This window comes from Melospiza georgiana, chromosome 18, assembly GCF_028018845.1.
Source record: "Melospiza georgiana isolate bMelGeo1 chromosome 18, bMelGeo1.pri, whole genome shotgun sequence".
NCBI classification, from domain to species: Eukaryota; Metazoa; Chordata; class Aves; order Passeriformes; family Passerellidae; genus Melospiza; species Melospiza georgiana.
In genome coordinates, this window is record NC_080447.1 from 2,740,101 (window position 1) to 2,754,521 (window position 14,421).

A 14,421-nucleotide genomic window follows, 5' to 3' on the forward strand; every position below is an offset into this window, starting at 1 on the left:
AGTCTCAGTGAGAGTGTTCAGCTTTGCTGGTGCAGAGTTAACAGATCAAGTTACCTCTTACAAACACTCAAACCCACTGTGGTTTAGCAGAACAAAAGGCACAGAAAACTGGGAAAAAATAAGTAAATATGTACCTCAGATAATAAACCCAAAACTTTGGTTCACTTCCAGTTTTACATTTCTAACCCACCCAGTCTGACTATCTAAAATCAACATTTAATGCTCACAAAAGAAGTGGGAACATAATAAATAGGAATGTCAGCACAGAGAAAGAGGAATCTTTTCTTTATTGACAAAAAATAAATGGTTAAAGCAGAAGTGGAGTAAGGCCCATACAAATATTGGCTATCAAATACTATCACAGGACTATCATGGCTACAACTACAATCAATGGACAATTAGGAGACATCGACTTTTGGTCATAACATTTCCTGGACTTGTTTGAAGTGGCTATTTTATAAAGTTAAAAATATCCAGCCATATTTCATAGAGAAAAAACCCTCAAACCTGCTCAAAAATTAAGAACTAAAAGTCTGTCTAAGCCAAAATGGCTCTGAACATTATTTGGCACCTAGTGCTTAATGGGCTTAAGGCCTTTTAATTCAATGCTCCTTATTAATACATAATTTCAGGGTTATTGGAAGAAAAGTGGTCAAGACATCAACTTTTTATTATGAATCTTTGCTTATCCTTGATTCCAACAAGCTTTTAACATAACTCACTTGGACACGTATGCCAGCATTAACTCCCTGATTCATTTTTCCCTCCTCCCACTGCACTTTAATCAAGGTGCAGCATTGGCACTGATGAGGAATGGTACCTGTTTGTTGAAGTCAGCCACAGTATCATCCTGCAGGAACTCTGCTGGCACCTCCAGCTTCACCAAGAATCGTGCCAGGTAAGCTCTGGTCCTGAGCTCATTGGTCCTCTGAAGAAGCCAGTGCAAGACAGGATGAATTACAGCTTTGCTTCCAGTAACCAGCCCCTGGCGAAACGCACTCCTGTATGGAACCAACCAGGAGAAAATGCCAGTAAATCTCAAACAAAAGAATGCTGCCTTGGAACAAAAAATCTGCAATGTTTTGACATTCCTTCTCCACTTGCCTAATGATTTTTGTAATGCTGTTAGAAGAGAAAATGCTCATGATGAGGCTTGGGTTTGATTAGCCTGGAAAAGAGAAGGCTGAGGGATTTTCACATTCCAGAACCTGAAGGGAGCACAAAATAGAGATGGAGAGGAACTTTTTACCAGGACAATGGGAATAGCCTCACAGTGACAGAAAGCTTTGAATTAGGAAGCAATTCTTCCCTGTGAGGGTGCTGAGGCCCTGGCACAGGGTGCCCAGAGAAGCTGTGGTGCCCCATCCATGGAAGTGTTCAAGGCTAGATGGAGCTCTGAGCAACGTGAGATAGTGAAAGGTGTCCCTGCCATGACAGGGACTGGAACAGGTGATCTTTAAAGTCCCTTCCAACCCAACCCATTCTGAGCTGGAAGTCTGCAGGTCAAGCTCCTGATTCTTCTGCCTTGAGTCAGATAAAAACGCCGTAACATACTACAAGGATAAAGCCAGCAGTGACAGCCTTGGGGATGCCAGGACAGCGAGGGGGATTTGGGATCACCTGGCACAGGTGAGACGGGACCGGGACCGGGACCGGGCAGGGCCGGGAGGCGCCCTCTGCCGGCCCGAGCCGCCACTGCAGGCAGCGCCCACCTGGAGCCACACCTGGGAGCCCAAAACATCCCCGGGGACACGGGAACAGAGACCAGCTGGGAGCCCAAAACATCCCCGGGGACACGGGAACAGAGACCAGCTGGGAGCCCAAAACATCCCCGGGAATGGTGCCCAGCTGGAGCCACACCTGGGACCCCAAAACATCCCCGGGGACAGAGCCCAGCTGGAGCCACACCTGGGATCCCATCCCAACATCCATGGGGACATTGGAGCAGTGCTCACCTGAAATAAAGGTCAGTACCATATAACCCAAAATAGATGTTTTAACGTGATTTGTAGGCAAAAAAGTACTCACAGGTCTGACACAGTCCCTGGAGGTTTGTACTTGAGGATTCCAAGCAGATTCAGCATTCTTTTAGCTGTTTGTTCTGGCAGCTCCTCTCTGATGTCCACAGCATGCTGAACAGGTTTTAAAATAAGTAATTATTCTTTATTATTATTCTTATAGTAAAAATTATTGTAATTATTATAAACCAATCGATTTAATAATTAATTACTAATTTTTAGGATAACACTATATTATTTCCTACCATCAATTATATTATTATTATTTTTATAAACTTGTTTGTCCAAGTGATGTTAGTTATCTGGCAACACTGAAAGAATTGGTTTTATTAATTTACCAGGCAATAGTGAGATCAGCCCTTATATCACCTAACTTCAATTCTCTTCTAATGGATTTTCCTGTCAATTTACTCCAGGAATCTCTTCTCCCTGCTCGTGAGACCTCATCTGTGCAGTCACACTGACCACATCCACCCAGGAAGTCGGACATCCTGGCACAGGTACCCACTCCCCAGGTGTGTGAATGGTCCCTTCTGATCTCACACACACTTTTGGCAGCCTCCCAGGACTGGGATTTAATTTCCATTGCACCAGCACAGTCAGGAGGTTCAGTTCTTGATCAGCTCCTGCCCTGGTGCAGGACACAGCCTGGCTTTGACTGAACACGATTGGCAGTATGAACCAAGGTCTTTAATTTCACAGGAAAAACATCCAAGATCTTTCATTTCACAGGAAAACCATCGTCATCAGCCTCTGGGGAGCAGGGATGCTGCCGCCCTGCCCCAAGCAGCATTTGCTGCTTTGCCAAGAGCACTCAGACGTACAGGCAGGAAGGATTCTTGCCAGGCACATTTATTTCCTGGAAAATTCATACAAGCTTCTTTTGGTGAGACAAATACTGCAGGATTATACTGAGCCAGACCTAAATAAAAGCAAATTCCAGTGTCAGGCCCCCTCAGGAGGTGTGGGCACCCTGAGTGCGCTCCTTACCTTGGGGTCAATCTCCCCCAGAACATCGCTGAGCAGCTGCAGCAGCTGCAGCGGCTCCAGGGAGTCAAACGAGATCAAATTGTAGTTCTTCCTGAAGGGCTCCTGATTGAGCTTCTCAACAATGACCTGCATTTGGTCACCCATAGCTGCGGCCTGGGAGAGCCCCTGCAGAGGGCACACAGCAGATGCCGGGGGGACGGTCACCGGGTCCGGCCGCCCCTCGGTGCCGGGACTGGGGCTCGGGCCGGGCCCTGGCGGGGCTGCGGGATCGGGGCCCGGGCCGGAGCTGCGGGATCGGGGCCCGGGCCGGAGCTGCGGGATCGGGGCCCGGGCCGGGCCCTGGCGGGGAGGCCTCGACCGGAGCCTCGCGCGCGCCGTTACCGCGGGGACGGTTGCCAGGACACGGGCGCGGCGTCACTTCCGGCGTTACCGGCGAGCGGCGCGAACCGGGCCGGGGCCACGAAGTGAGTGGGCGTGGTCTTGCGTGGAGGGGGCGTGGCACAGTGTGGAGGGGCGGTGCTGAGCTGTGGTGGGGCGTGGCCTGATCGTGAGGGGCGCGGCCGAACTGTGAGGGGACCGGCGCCGGGATCGGGACAGCGACCGGCACCGGGCTCCTCCGGCGGACCGCGGATCGCTGCCCTCACAGCCGGCTGTGGCAGCGCGGAGCCCGCCGCACTGGGAACCCTCCCGGTGTCCCCACAGCGTGCCCCGGTCAGTCCTTCCCGCTGCGCCCCGCAGCCCCGTCCCGTCCCCTTCCCGCCGCGAACGGCCCGGGAGTTGCCGCTGAGGGCGCTGGGGCACAGGGCAGGTCTCTCCTGAGGCTCCTTCACGGAACGAGTGCGAGCAGTGGCAGAAATAGGTCCGAGATTCAGCCTCTGGAGGATAAACTTGGCTCTGCGGCTCCTTCTGAGGGAGGTTGTTGTCGCATGTGTAGGAGATGTACAAACAGATTGCTGCAGTTACCCAATTAAGATTTCTGGCAGCCTTTGACAGCACAAAGGGATGTCAAGTGTGGCTGATGTACGTGTCAGGTGAATGGTTACTCAGTTCCTTGGAGATGAAAAGGTGCACAGAGGATCCGTGTGGAACAGGAACAGCCAGTCCTGGGCCCAGGCCTCATCTGGGGAAAATGGCAAATTTATGTCCTCGAGGCTGAACATCAGTTGTCAGCGTACCTCAAAGCAGCAATAAATACGTAGTGCATAAATCTGAAACAAGGACAGCAGCTTCAAAAACACCAAACAATCCGAACCAGACTATAAATTAAAGTCAAACTTGTTAATGGAATCTCTCAGTCTGCGAGTTTGTTCTCGCAGATCCTTCAAAAGCCATGCTTAGGCCTGAAATAGTTGGATTTTGGAGTCTCTCTGCTATTTCAATTAGGTTCTTGGATAGTCTTAGAATCCCATGTGAGTCCCCAGATGATGGATTAAAATATGCAGTGAGTCATGTTAAATTGGTGCCAATTGAAATGCACAGGTTGTAAATCACTGCAGAATTTGACTCAGTAAGTAGCAACCATAAATGTAATACTTTGCAATTCTAAGCACTGCGACTAACTTAGATTAGCTCCTCTTTTCCTTCTGAGAAACTGAAAACGTTTAATACAATAATTTCATAAAATTTATTGGTCTTCACAGGAAGGCTGGGAAGTGACACTGATTGATGTCTGAGCTCTTAACTGGTTAAATGAAGTGGCAGAAGGGATGGACGGGTGCCTTGTGGTTGGGCATGAGAGCTGTGCTAGAGCCAGGAACATAATCCAAGTCTCCTGACTCCTGGATTTGAACTTTAAAACCAGATCATGTTTCCTTTGTGCTTTTAGTCCATATACTGACCTTTAGCAATCATATTTACCTACAAGTTCCCAGAAGAGATCTGCTTTCCTTTGTCATGCTTTCCTGGTATCAGTTACTGTTTTCTCCTATGAGTAATTTGAGCATGTAGAACACAGAGAGGGCAGATGAGAATGGTATTTCTGATGGAGGTGCCTGTGAGTTCCCCATCACTTAATCCTGGAGAAACACTGTTTCTGTAAACACTGATCCTCATCCTTTCTTCCTCAGCGCTGAGGGGAAGGCAGTTGTGGTCAGGGTGGAGGGGGATCTGGGCTGGGTGCTGCTCTGAGGTTTTGCTTTCTGTTGAGACCATTCCAGTCCTCTCACCTTCCCAGGAGGAAAGGAACATTCCCCTCTTCTCGTGTCTCTGTTACATTAAAGAAGAGGAAGGATGAAAACTTTAGATAATGCCAAGATAAGAAGAAAAAGAGATGGTGAGATGGAAACCCATGAAGTCTGTTCTGACTCTGGGAAAGGAGACTCCATGACCAGAACTTGTTAGAACTGGACTGGCTGAACTTGTGTTTGGAAGCTCAAGTGATTGGAGGCAGGAGCAAAATCCCACATTGGAGCCCAGTTCTGTGGGACTTCCCAGCTTGGGGAAAGTGAGAGAGATCTCATCATCCTTAAAGTTTTGTGTTATCATGATCCTTTCTTGCACCAGGTTTGTGCTCTCCATGCATGCAGCCCCCTGGCTGCCCCTGCTGCTTGGCATTTACAGAATCTGAATATTCACAATTACAATCAAGGCTTAGCTCAGTGCCTTGACCTCTTTATCACAAGAGAATCTTCACAGATAGAGATTATAAACTCCCAGTGCAGCCTTGGGTAAATATTACAGGAAGCAGCTGAGATTTGTTTATGCTTAACTTGTCTTAAGTTATCTCAGTTTGGGTGATGTGCTGTCTGAATCAAGTCTTACAGACTCGAGGGCCAGTGTTCCAGTTTACTTACTGTATAATTCTGGGGACATTTTCCAAATTAGTTTGCAGGAGAGTGATGCAGATTTTGAAGGAGTTTGATGTGAGAGTTGTTCTAAGAGTTCAGCTCTACAGTTCCATCCAGTTCTCTGGATAGAATTTGTCTTTTCTTTAGCTTGGGAAAGGCTTGTGGAAGCTGCTTATTGCAAAGACATCCTGCAGAGGTGACTTGTGGAGGAAAGAGGACGGAAATCAACAATCCAGAGCTCTCTGGATCTGCAGCAAAGTTGTGACAGAGCTCGGCCGCAGAGAGCAGCAAATCCGAGAGGGACAAACCTGAGCGAATGAGAATCCGGCTCCCCGAAGAGACATCACCTTATATGGGAACAGCACGGACAGGAGCATGAACGGCCCGGCCGGGCTGCTGAGGTCAGACCCCGGCCAGATGGAACATGTTAGTGTGAAAACAAGAGCTTTTAGGAAGATGAGACAATACTTCTGCCTTGCTCAAGCAATCTGAGCCCTCCTCTTTGTTTGTTTCTGTTATTATAAATATTGTGCTGTGTCTACACATAGGCCTGACTGTGTTATATTAAAAATTAATTTCTTTATGGCTATTCTAGTACCTAAATGCATCCCCAGCCTGTTTCTGGTTCCCACTTGCAGCTGTACTGTGGTCAGCTAAAGCCTAAGGAGTGATCACAGACATCTTTAAAAATTCAGCCTGTTTGTGCAGAACGTGGCTTGTTCCTGTGAGCTGAGGCATTTAAGACAATAGCAGCAGCCAAGAAGTCTGTCTGGTTCTGAATGTTTTGTCATGTCTACATTTGTAAGTGATTTAAAGTACTAAAGGATTGGAAGAACAACATTAGATCTGTGTTGTAGGGTTTGTATATTTTGTGCTTTTATGAGAGTATTGTGTTGCATGAGAGAGGATCCTGATCCTTTAAATCTGGGTCTAATGGATTCTTATCCAAACTTGTGTCTTTCAGACTGAGCCCGGGATTTGGAGGCCGGACCTTGAGAGCTCTGCAGGTTTCCAGCCCCAGCTCCTGTGTGTGCAGTGTCAGTGTGGCCTCACACCTCTCCTGCCCCTGGCCAGAGGCACACAGCTGGCTCAGAACACGCTGGGCAGCTGCAGCTCTGTGTGACAAGGTATGTGCCACCAATGGCTCTGCTGAGAGGAGCAGTGACTTCATCACTCACTTTGGTCCCAGCACCTGATACAAAACAGTCTAAGACCAGGTGGAATGGTGTCCCAAGCAATATGGGATAAGAAGCTGGAGATCTCAGTGGCCATTGATGACTCCAGAACCCCAGAACACCCCTGCCCTGTGCCTTGCTTGGCACTGCCAGCCCTGTGGAGTGGGTGCTGTGTATTCTGCCCAGCCCAGAAGAGTGTTACTGGCAAAGTCTGGTAGTCCTGAGGGGAGATGATGCCACAGCAGCAGCAAGACCATTGATGTGGTGTTAGACCCCCTTGGAGGGTGGATTGTGGATCCTCTGAGGTGGGAGTGTGGCATTGGATGTTATTTAACAAGGAGGGGTTGGTTGGGCAGAGTTAACTCAGCTTTCTCTAGGAAACACTCACAGTTTTGTTTCTTGCCATGCAGCTTGGTTTTTCTTGCCTGAAAAATCCAAAATAGCTCCACTGATTGGTGTCAGGCTTACCTCAGTGTTTCTGAGATTAGAGCCTGCTCTTTAGAGCCTCCTGTTCAAGGCCAGATGAAATGGTCACCCCTTGCAGCAGATTCCAAGAACAATAAGATGTTTTAGGAATGTGCCATAATGGATTGCCTCCAAAGGGCAAGTTTTGCTCTGTGTTGCCAAGCAAGGGCTGTTCTCAGTGATAAGTTTGCTGAACAAAGTCTGCTGAGGTTGGTGGGGTTGGGTTCATTCTCCTGGGAGGGCAGCAGGCCAGGACATTGCGCACACTGATCCCAATCACACCAAGGATCAAATCTGCAGGAAATCCAAGTGGCTTTACTGAGGTTCTGTGCCCACCTTCTGCTGCTCAGAGCTGGGTTCCCACTGCCACTTTCCAACAACATTGTTATCCCAAAGCACTGTTCTCCAGGAGGAAAAGGCTGAAATGCTGTCAAAACAGAGGATATAAATAAAGGAACATTGATCAGTTGCTTTGTATTTTTGTTCTTCAGGTTCTATTTTATCTCCATCCAGAAAAGTCTGTTGTTAACCTGAATTGGTGCAAGTGCTTGTGGCTTGTTTTTCAAAGCAAGCCTTTTATATCACTTTTATGTAATGTAGAAAGTATCTTCTGAACATACAATAGTTTTTTCAAACTTGACAGTGCTTTTATGAGTTAGATGAGCTGGGTGATATTCCTGTCAGCTTTGGAACAGAGGTGTCCTTCCTCCTCAACACATTCAATTCATGAGAAAGTAAAAATGTTAGGCCAAGGTTTTTGAAGCAATCAGCATGGGGCACAAAAATAGTCACTGAAAAATTAAAGCCTATGTTTTTAAAGCTCTTTTAAAGAAAAACAACATGGACAGGACACTATCATTTGTGACAGAAAAAAGTCAGAGTCTAGGTGCACACAACACAGCATAGGGGAAAGTTTTTGGATGACATCAAGGCCTGTTGCAGATAAATGATGTTTCCCAAATGGCATCTGAAGGGTCAGGATGTCACTCCACATTGTCTGTGTCTTTAGGATGGGAAAATGAAAATTCTCTTCTTATGTGCATCAATTCAAAGCCAAAAGGTGTGAAAGTGAAACCAAGGCAGAGTTTGATCCAGCTGATGTGTCTCATCCAAAAATTCTCTCACCTACTTGAAAATGACCATCTGACTTTTATCTTGGAGTGCCTTTTGTTCAAGAATGGTACAAAGAAGCTGTCATGTTTTATTCTTATGGGCTTATTTGTCTTTTCTGTTTTGTCCAGACAGTTGTCTAGCCACTTGTCACAGACTCTGACAGGAGAGGATGATGTTAGCAGCTCAGTGAGTACCAGTGTGAAGGAAGTGGCCCACAAAAGCAACAGGATCTGGGTTACAGCAGAATACACTGTACCAATGCAGGCAAGTATTCAGTTAATGTCAGTTCAATATTCAGAATTCAGATTTCTGCCCACTTTACATCCTTGTTTAATTGGCTCATGTTGTTGAACTAAACTTCCAGCTGAAACACTTGATTTCTCAATCTATCACCAGACCCAGATATGAAACTTCATATAAAATTGTGAAGGAAATTACTTCACCCTCAGCCCAAACAATGACAAGCACTGTTGACCCAAGCAAGGGGCTAAATAAGGATTGATGAGGTGTGGCAGGACCATGGTTTGGGTAGTTCCTTCTGCAGCTTCCTCCTATAGAAAGCTGCAACAATCTGAAATGTCAAGCTCCCTATCTTACGTTTGAGGAGGACAGGTTGAAACTGTCTTTAAGTAACAAAAAACCATTGAGCAAGAGCTTGTTTCTTTACAAGAATTCAGACAGGACAATGTGTGAATTATAATGCAACTGCTAAAAACATGTGAGGTCAGGGGTTCCCTGTGGAATCCATGGAAAACCTCCCAAAGTGAGTGAAAGACATCTACTTTTGTGTGTGTGTGTTGAAAGAAAGAGACATGACAATGTCATGAAATGTTAAGGTGCTCCCTCTGCCTAGGCACCTATAGACCTCATGTATGTAAAACAGCTCTTTCCTTCACAGCCACACTCTTAACACTCATAATTCCCAAATAATTGACTTGTACCCAGCTGCCCTGCTGTATGATCCTGCAGTGGAGTCACAGCCTCCAGTTCGTGCCACCATGCAGCTGCCATAGAAACAGCTTTAGGTGTCACAGGCTCATCTTCAATTCACTGGAGACATTTGGCTCATTAATTCAAATGTCAAGGAAAAATGCATCCACGTAAGAGAGCTTTAATCAGGGACTGAAATAATTAAAAAAAAGTTTCCTAATGTGGGGTTTTCTTCTGCAAAGAAAATGTGGAATTTCTCTGGGGGTTCATTTATCACATTGAGGCTCATTTCACTTCCCTGTGGGGTGGATTGCTTGTCTGTGCTTTGTGCTGCAGGCTGATGTTTGGGGATCCTCCTCAGACCAAAGGACAATCTCTTCATCCTGCCCACACAGATCATGAAAACCTCAATGGTGCCAATCTCAGTGAGATAACAAAACTCTGGGAGAAAGACTCCATGGAACAATGCTGCTGTGACCTAGAGCAGGATGCAAGGGCCTCATAGCCATCTTTTGTTGTAACCCCATGACTGTACAATGTCCAAGATAAAAATGTTCTATTTCTAGTCTGTAGCAGCCAAAGAATGAAAAAAAATTATAAACTATTTTATTTCAACTGAAATGATGGAATTGATACTCTAAAGAAGTGAATTGTAATGAATTTTAGTTCCTCTCAGCCAGCTTTGAAATATATGCATAAGAAACTAGGTCAATTAGCACTTTCATTAGATAATTTAGAAGCCCATATGTATAAAATATAAGATACATGTAAGTTTCTACATTTTTATCTCATCTTCTCCCAAATTTGGGGTTTTCTGCAGAAACAGAGAAGGTTTTCCACTGCCAGGTCCCCTCTAGTGCCCACAATGCCTCCTACAGCTCCTTCTGCTGAGGTTTTTCAGCACTTGAGAGCAAATTCCATTCCCTTCTCATGTGGTCAGAGTTATGGTCTGCAAAAGGCTTTGTCCAACAACAGGAAGGCTGTAATTGTTCATACAGCATCCGGGAAAGATATGCATGAGCTTCCTGAGTTAATGAAATCCGAAGGGCTTGTTACAAAGTTTCAGTGACTGCCAGTCATTTTGAAATGTCACCCTCTGTAGGCTCCTGCTGGGATGGTACTGAGGGAGTTCTGCTTTCAATTACATTGCACATTCCGCCTTGTTCCCTAACCTTCCTCTGACATGCCAGGAGTTGGTCACTACAGGCACCAAAAATAATAGATGAGAGGTTTGGTCCAAACCTCTGATGTATAAAGTTCCTTCACAAGTTCCACTGGCAAGAAGAAAAAATGGAGGAATCACTAAAAAGCAAATCCGAGTGTTTATTTTCTACCAGAACAATACCAAGGCCAGAGCCCAGGAAGCTGTGCCATGTGGCTGAGATACTGAGGTAGCAATGTGGGGCTTTGGTTACACCCAGGATTGTCTTCATGGACCAGATTCCTTTGGAAGCTAAATCTCATGAACTACACAGGAGGCCTCCTTTTCCTTCCTGTTAGTTATGGCAGGAGCTGAACAATTGCATGCTGGCAAGAAGGTTCTTTTATTTTGGATTGTTCATTTCTGCCTGAGGCAGGGCACTGTTGCTGGTTTAGCTGGCTGAAGGACTGGTTTTTGTAACACCTTTTTCAGAAGAGCTTTGGATCAGGTTCCAGATGCTCCCCAGTGGATGATGACCAACAGTTTCCCGTTATAGGTTCATTAATTTTTAGTTCTTTAAAAATTAACACACATAATTAATGTCTTGAGTGTTATACAGTGAAACTATTCAGCGACTTTCCTGCTCAGGTAGCATCCACAAAGGTTGATTTGGTTTGTAATTAAATCTCATTCATTAACTTGGTTTAGAAGACATGAGAAGTCCCTGATGGAAGCTACACATCATCCAGCTAATGTGCTGTTTGTCATCACACATCTCTGGTGCAAGACATTGCTCAAAATGCAATGACAGGAAAAATATTTCCTGCTTAGGAGCACTGTCCTTTACAAGGATGACTGCTTGGGAGATTGGGTTTCCCCCTTGGAATGGCTGTCTTGATGGAATTCAAATACTCCTGATCTTACCCCTTTAATAGCTGTGCAGCTCTGGTGAAAGTGAGCACACGGCTGTGGGGACCAGCAGTGAAACTGCCAATTCATGGGGCAGAGATCAGCAGCTGTCAAATGTGGAAATTCTCACTGCTGTTCTATATCAGAAGGCTCCTGTTCATATTTCAGCTGTAATTAGAGACTGGTTTAGGCTTGGCCCATACAAATAAGTGCAATAAAGAGAGAGCAATTGATACCCAAAACTAAGGAAACCACCCTTATCTTTCTTGCTCTCCTGAACCACCTAACTCCCTGTTATTCTTAGCAACATATTCCTCCCACTGACAGCTTCCCAGGTAATAGTGTAGTGGCATAACATTGATGTATTTAAGTAAAAGAAGTTTGTTCATTTGATGTTTCTTTTTTGGCCTGCGGTTCTGAGGAGTTCTGAAGATTTCACTGTGCCAATAAGCACAACATTCACTTCCCAAAATTTAATTACACCATGTAAGTGCAAACATTGCTCAATGCCTTCTGAAGAGTAAGTAGTAGTGCTCTGAAAAAACTGTATAAATTGGCATTCTTTACTCAAAAACACTGTGCATTCAGGACTGTATCTGCCTGAGTGACAAATGGAAAGTTTCTACATTTTTTTTGTCTTGTTAGTCCTCCAGGAACCAAGGGAAGTAAGGAAAGCTTGGGAACACAGCCTCTCAGCAAAACCATTTCTCCCATGCACTGGTCAATAGAATTGCTTATTCAGCTATCCTGGTTTATATCAGGGTAAAATCACTATAGCACAACAGATGTGTGATTCAAGTAAGGTGAAAGGGTTTTGTTTACACTGGTGAAATTTTGCTGGTGGCAATATCCAAAGAGTAAAGAATTCATCTCAATTCCCAGATCCCAGTTAGGGGCACATATATCTGGAAGCTACAAACAAAAAATCATATGTTTACAAAGTGAGCAGATGTAACACAGTTTCTGGACAGAGATAAGACAGCTCTATCAGGTCAGTTCTGAGCACAAAGCTGCTACAGAGGAGGCTTCTGTCTATAGCACCAAGAGCAAATGGGAAATAACCTCTACCCTGAGGGCTAGAAGAAACCTCTGATCCTGGAAGGAGTTAGGAAAACTCTCAAATAAAACCTGACTGACCTGCAGGCTAAAAGCTGGCCCATAAAAATATCTCTGGAACCACTGAACACAGAAGAAAAGGGCATTTCATGTCTGTGCAAGCAAGAAGATAGAAGAACATGTCACAGTGTGGTGTATGGAGTGAGTCACTGCCTTCAGAGAATACAAATCATATACTGGTGAATGGGAAGCAAATGATCTCAGGAACTCTGATTAAACCACTCAGAGTCTCCCAAACTTAGCTTGCAGTAGGATGTGCAGGAGAGAGTGGAATCAATTAAAAGCTTGCTCTGCACTGGTTTGTTGGCATCAAGATGGCAAAGCAGAGCAGCAGGGACTGAACCCAAAAAGAAAGGAGAAAAATGAATTTTTCTTTATGCGTCTCTATCTTCAGAATACCTGGAGAGGGTAGCAAGCAGAAGGTTGAGTTGCTGGCTTTTACACCAGACATATCCTCTCTAAGTTTCCTCTTTTGGTACTTGAACAGGCAACCAACTGTAGAACAAATTTTGAATAGCAATGACAGAGGGATATGTGAGTATCTGCCACTCCTGGAAATGACCCTTCAGCTAAGCAAATTCCTATTCAAATAATTTATTTAAATGAAGGTGAACAGGGCTTAGAGATCAGTCAAGTATACCAGACAAGAACAATACAGCACTTTGAGTCCTGCCAGCATGTCTGAGACAGAAGGCATATGGATGTTGTTATCAGAGCTTGGATATTGGTGTCATTGTGTGGTGTAGAAGGTCTTTCAGTTTAATATAATGATTTTTGTCTGCACTGCCAGCTTTTCATTGTCACATTTAAAGGCTGTCTTTGCTTCATGCTCCGTGACTGCCTATTGATCCATGTGCTGATGTGAGCTGTGCACCAGGAAAGTCAGGGTTTTGATAGAATAAGAAACTGGAAGTTGGTTAAGGCTGCCGTGGTTCTTGCCACTGTACTGATCAGAGAATGAAAGATGCTGATGTCCAGAATGCTGAAGTGCACTCAGGAGTTCAGAGCTAGTCTAGAATAACATGATTTAAAGCTATCAGAGCCTGGGCACTCTGTGACCAGAGGATGTATTTTCTTGAGTCACCTAAAAATTGCTGCTTTGCTGTGGTGGGTGCGTGCCCGCGGGAGTGCGTCGGTGTCGAAACAACTCGTGAGGTGTCGATTCGGCTTCGCCGGGGTGGGTGATGGCAACACACAAAAACAATCCTCCTCCAGACCTGCTGATCCATCATCATTATCCCCAGTGTGCTGTGCAAGTGCAGAACCCAATGGGGAGGATCCCTGCTGAACATCCTCTCGGTGGTTGGATGAAGCAGCAAATGCTGTTTGCTTTGATTTATGTTGGGAATTGTTGCAGAGCCACCCTGTGAAATGTTGTGCTTCTGGCAAGCTGCTGCCAGTCCAATGAGAACCATGAAAATGAAGAATCTGAGCTGATGTGTACTGGTGAGTCCCATGAGAACCATGAAAATGAAGAATCTGAGCTGGGGCTAACCCTTAGACAAGGAGCCTCTTCCCCAGACTGCCAAAAGTGCTGCTGCTGTGGCAAATGCCAACCAATTCAGAAGCACCACGAGCAGCTCTTGCTGAAGGAAGAAAGGGCAGCACATCACAACCTGAACTGGTTTCAGCACCTGCTGCTGTCTGATTGCACCCTAAAGAAAGCCAGATGTCACCTCAAAGCGTGACCATGAAGGGAGGAAGCCCAAAAGATGTATCACCTAAAAAATGTGCTGAGCATTTCTCTGCCCCAGCCTTGTCACCTTTCTGCAGCCCTG

At 45.6% G+C, this 14,421-nt stretch overlaps 1 protein-coding gene and 1 long non-coding RNA gene across 3 annotated transcripts in view; one reads left to right on the forward strand and one right to left on the reverse strand.

The window, feature by feature from the left end:
- The window catches only part of IFT81 (intraflagellar transport 81), a 37,355-nt gene extending 34,047 nt beyond the window's left edge, over nt 1–3,308 (reverse strand). For both annotated transcript variants that reach the window (XM_058037093.1, XM_058037092.1), the window contains exons 1-3: nt 3,009–3,308; nt 2,029–2,132; nt 821–1,001 (exon numbers count right to left, since the gene is read on the reverse strand). In XM_058037093.1, the coding sequence (XP_057893076.1) occupies nt 821–1,001; nt 2,029–2,132; nt 3,009–3,152 (429 nt within the window). In that variant the 5' untranslated portion in view covers nt 3,153–3,308. The remainder of the gene's footprint in view (nt 1–820; nt 1,002–2,028; nt 2,133–3,008) is intronic.
- A 2,757-nt stretch (nt 3,309–6,065) lies between these two features.
- On the forward strand, nt 6,066–8,801 carry LOC131091307 (uncharacterized). The gene is made up of 3 exons (XR_009115379.1): nt 6,066–6,195; nt 6,759–6,921; nt 8,676–8,801. It is a non-coding gene; the product is annotated as an uncharacterized LOC131091307 (long non-coding RNA).
- The last annotated feature ends 5,620 nt before the right edge of the window (nt 8,802–14,421 follow it).